The 3,415-nt window shown below is 52.0% G+C and overlaps 1 protein-coding gene across 1 annotated transcript; it reads right to left on the reverse strand.

Annotated features, from left to right (window-relative positions):
• Positions 1-1,320: 1,320 nt before the first annotated feature.
• On the reverse strand, positions 1,321-2,738 carry IVL (involucrin). Its single transcript, XM_007977114.3, has one exon. It carries the CDS (start codon positions 2,736-2,738, stop codon positions 1,329-1,331), a length of 1,410 nt encoding a protein of 469 aa, XP_007975305.3. The 3' UTR covers positions 1,321-1,328.
• Positions 2,739-3,415: the final 677 nt, after the last annotated feature.

Raw genomic sequence — 3,415 nt, forward strand, 5'->3', positions numbered from 1 at the left:
AGTGTTGCTGGGGTTGGGTGGGGAGGAAGGAATGCTAAGTGCCATGCTATGCAGATCGATTAAACTTGAGCGTCTCTGGACACTTCAGTAGGGAAGTCCCTGATATATCCTCGTGTGCCTGCAGTAAAATAGCTTCGAATAGCTTGATACAGCTTGCCTAAAATGCGGTGGTTAAATAGTTAAAAGTGAGCAATTTGAAGAATTAAAGGCAGTGCTTTTCCCAGGAAAGGAGAGTCCCAGGTCCTGATATGATTGATGGCAGTAAAGGCTATGGAAATGTCAGGGAGCCAGGTAACAGAAGGGTGACACCTGCAGTGACTGGGTCTGTGTTTCTCCAGCTTAGTCAGTAGTTTTGACTTCCATGACTGCTGCTGGCCCAACCTTTACTTCCTTTAATAACGCTGTCACTTTCCCTCAGAGATGATCTGAAACACCTCTTCTCCCCACCTTGCCCAATTCTACTTCTATTGCTTTTCTAAAGTCTTCCTCAGTCAAGCAGGCAGACCATAAGACTTTTGGAAATCATGAGATTTTCTAAGAGAGAAAACCCAAGCAGAAGAGCCTGGAAATGTTTCCAGGGAAGAGACTAGAACCCAGAAGGAGCCCCCAAGCTTTCCTAGCATCTTCCCTGTCCCTTTCCTGAGAGAAGCTGAGTTGGGAGCAGAAGTGTACAGTGGGCTCTGCCAGGGGTTGGGTGTGGTGTTGTGGTGGAAGGTAGTGTTGGACTGAGATGCAACCAGAACAACGTATCCCCTTTTCATGGCTGGCAAGTGTTGTTTTCAAGTGCATTAAGTGAAGCTGATTTTGTTTTTGTTTGATTTGGGTTTTGTTTCTTTTTTAGGAACTGTTGGATCTATTGAGTGATTTGGGGACCAAAATTTTAAAAGGGTCAAGATATCTGTCCTCCTTTGAGAATGGGAATGGGCCATGGGACTCTTGCAGCTATTGACCCATACACAGGTTTTTATGTGGTGAGAGAGAAGAAAAGGCTAAAGAGAATGTAGGATCCCAAGACTCCCAGGATTTATTATGAATCATTGTACACACTCACTGATTCAGCTTCAACACTGGGGAAGTAAGGATTCCTGTAGTAACAATAGTCCCTCAAGTAGAGGCTCTGCTCACCTGAGGTTGGGATTGGGCTCATTGGGGGTGGCACTGGACAATAATTACCTCTCTCCCACCCCCACCCCATTAAAGAGACATGTAGAGGGACAGAGTCAAGTTCACAGATGAGACGGGCCACCTAGGGGACCCGAAATAAGTGGGGCCAGTGGCTCTCTCTTCCCTTGTAGGAGACGATCTAAGGGCCTCTGGACTGCAGGTAGTTATTTATGTTTGAGTGGCCATTGCCCCTCCTGCTTCTGCTGCTGCTGCTGCTCTACAGGAAGAAATACTTCTCCCTTTGTGGGCAGGGCTGGTTGGATGTCTTGGATCTGGCCTGGAGCTGGGGCAAATATAGGCTGCTGCAGCTGCCCCTCCAGATGTTTTAGTTGTCCCTCCTGCTGCTCTGGGTGCTCTAGCTGCTTTTCCTGTTGCTCCAGGTGCTTTGGCTGTCCCACCTGCTGCTCTGGGAGCTCCAGCTGTGCCTCCTGCTTCTCCAGGTGCTTTAGCTGCCCCTCTTGCTGCTCCGGGAGCTCCAGTTGCCCCTCCTGCTCCAGATGCTTCAACTGCCCCTTCTGCTCCTCTAAGTGCTTCAGCTGCTCCTCCTGCTGCTCCAGGTGCTCCAGCTGCCCCTCCTGCTGCTCCAGGTGCTTCAGCAGCCCCTCCTGCTGCTCCAAGTGCTTTGGCTGCTCCTCCTGCTCTTCCAGGTGCTCCAACTGCCCCTTCTGCTGCTCCAGCTGCCCCTTCTGCTGCTCCAGATGCTCCAGCTGCTCCTCCTGCCGCTCCACGTGCTTCAGCTGTCCCACCTGCTGCTCCACGTGCTTCAGCTGCCCCACCTGCTGCTCTGGGAGCTCCAGCTGCACCTCCTGGTGCTCCAGATGCTTCAGCTGCCCCTCCTGCTGCTCCAGGTGCTTTGACTGCTCCTCCTGCTCTTCCAGGTGCTCCAGCTGCCCCTTCTGCTGCTTCAGCTGCCCCTTCTGCTGCTCCAGATGCTCCAGCTGCTCCTCCTGCTGCTCCAGGTGCTTCAACTGCCCCACCTGCTGCTCTGGAACCTCCAGCTGCTCCTCCTCATGCTCCAGATGCTTCAGCTGTCCCTCCTGCTGCTCTGGGAGCTCCAGCTGCCCCTCCTGCTGCTCCAGGTGTTTCAGGTGCCCCTGCTGCTGCTCTGGGAGCTCCAACAGTCGCTCTTTCTTTGTTCCCAGTTGCTCATCTCTCTTGACTACCTCTTGATCCAGTTGCTGGTCTACGAGTTTCTTCTCTTCTTCCAGCTGTTCCTTTAGCTGCTGATCCCTTTGTGCTTTCTCCTGCTTAAGCTGCTGCTCTGGGTCTTCTGTTTTCTGATGTTCCTCATGCTGTTCCCAGTGCTGTTGCTGCAGCTCCTGCTTCTGTGGCTCCTGCTGCTGCTGCTCACATTCTTGCTCAGGCACTCCCTTTACAATAGTCACGTGCTTTTCCTCTTGCTTTAATGGGACCTCCACTGGGAGCTCGACAGACACCTTCTGGCATGGGGGAGGCAGTGGAGTTGGCTGCTTCATTTGCTCCTGCTGGGTATTGACTGGAGGAGGAACAGTCTTGAGGAGCTCCTGACTGAGGGCAGGGGAGAGGGTCACTGGCAGTGTGTGTTGCTGGGACATCTTAGAAGCTGTTGTCAACCTGAAAGACAGAAGAGGTCTGATGCACAGGCTGAAGGCAAAGGAAGTAGATGAAACTTTGGAAATCTGCAGAAGTACATGATTTTTTAGCATCACCTCTTCTCTTGGGCAGGGTACTGTCCTACGACCTCTGGACTATCGTTTCTCAAAAGCAGCAGAGAGTGAAGGGTGGAAATAGGGAGGAGCAGGGAAAGGTCCTCCTAGGAGTCTCCTTGTTCCCAGGTGAGAGCCAACAAGGAGATGTCTCTGCAGGGCTGTTCTGCAAGGGTAGGCCAGGTGCCAGCTCACTGTCTGCTCTTGTCTAGTCCTTGTGTCCACCCTCATCGCTCCACTGACCAAGGAACAGAGATGTGTTCTGGGATTATGTCACAGTGAGGAGTAAGACCTTAGGGAACGAAACGTCTCTTGGAGAACACCAAATCCTAGAAAACCAATAAGCTGTGCCAGAGAGGATCCAAGAGGTCATGGTGTGAGCTCCAGACTGGAGACACATGAAATACTCTGGACCTACATCTCCCATTGGAATGCTGTGTGTTTCTGGGCAAGTCACTTAGTCTCCTGGGACTTGGATTTCCCCTATGTAAAGCCAGCAGGTTGGCCTATTCAACCCCAGGGCTCCTTTCTCTCCTGACCTTCTGAAGTTTAGCTGCAGTCCTGGT

Source organism: Chlorocebus sabaeus, chromosome 20 (genome assembly GCF_047675955.1).
Source record: "Chlorocebus sabaeus isolate Y175 chromosome 20, mChlSab1.0.hap1, whole genome shotgun sequence".
NCBI lineage: Eukaryota > Metazoa > Chordata > Mammalia > Primates > Cercopithecidae > Chlorocebus > Chlorocebus sabaeus.

Coding starts and splice junctions, on each gene's coding strand:
- IVL (XM_007977114.3), bottom strand. CDS start 2,738: ATGTCCCAGCAACACACACTGCCAGTGACCCTCTCCCCTGCCCTCAGT.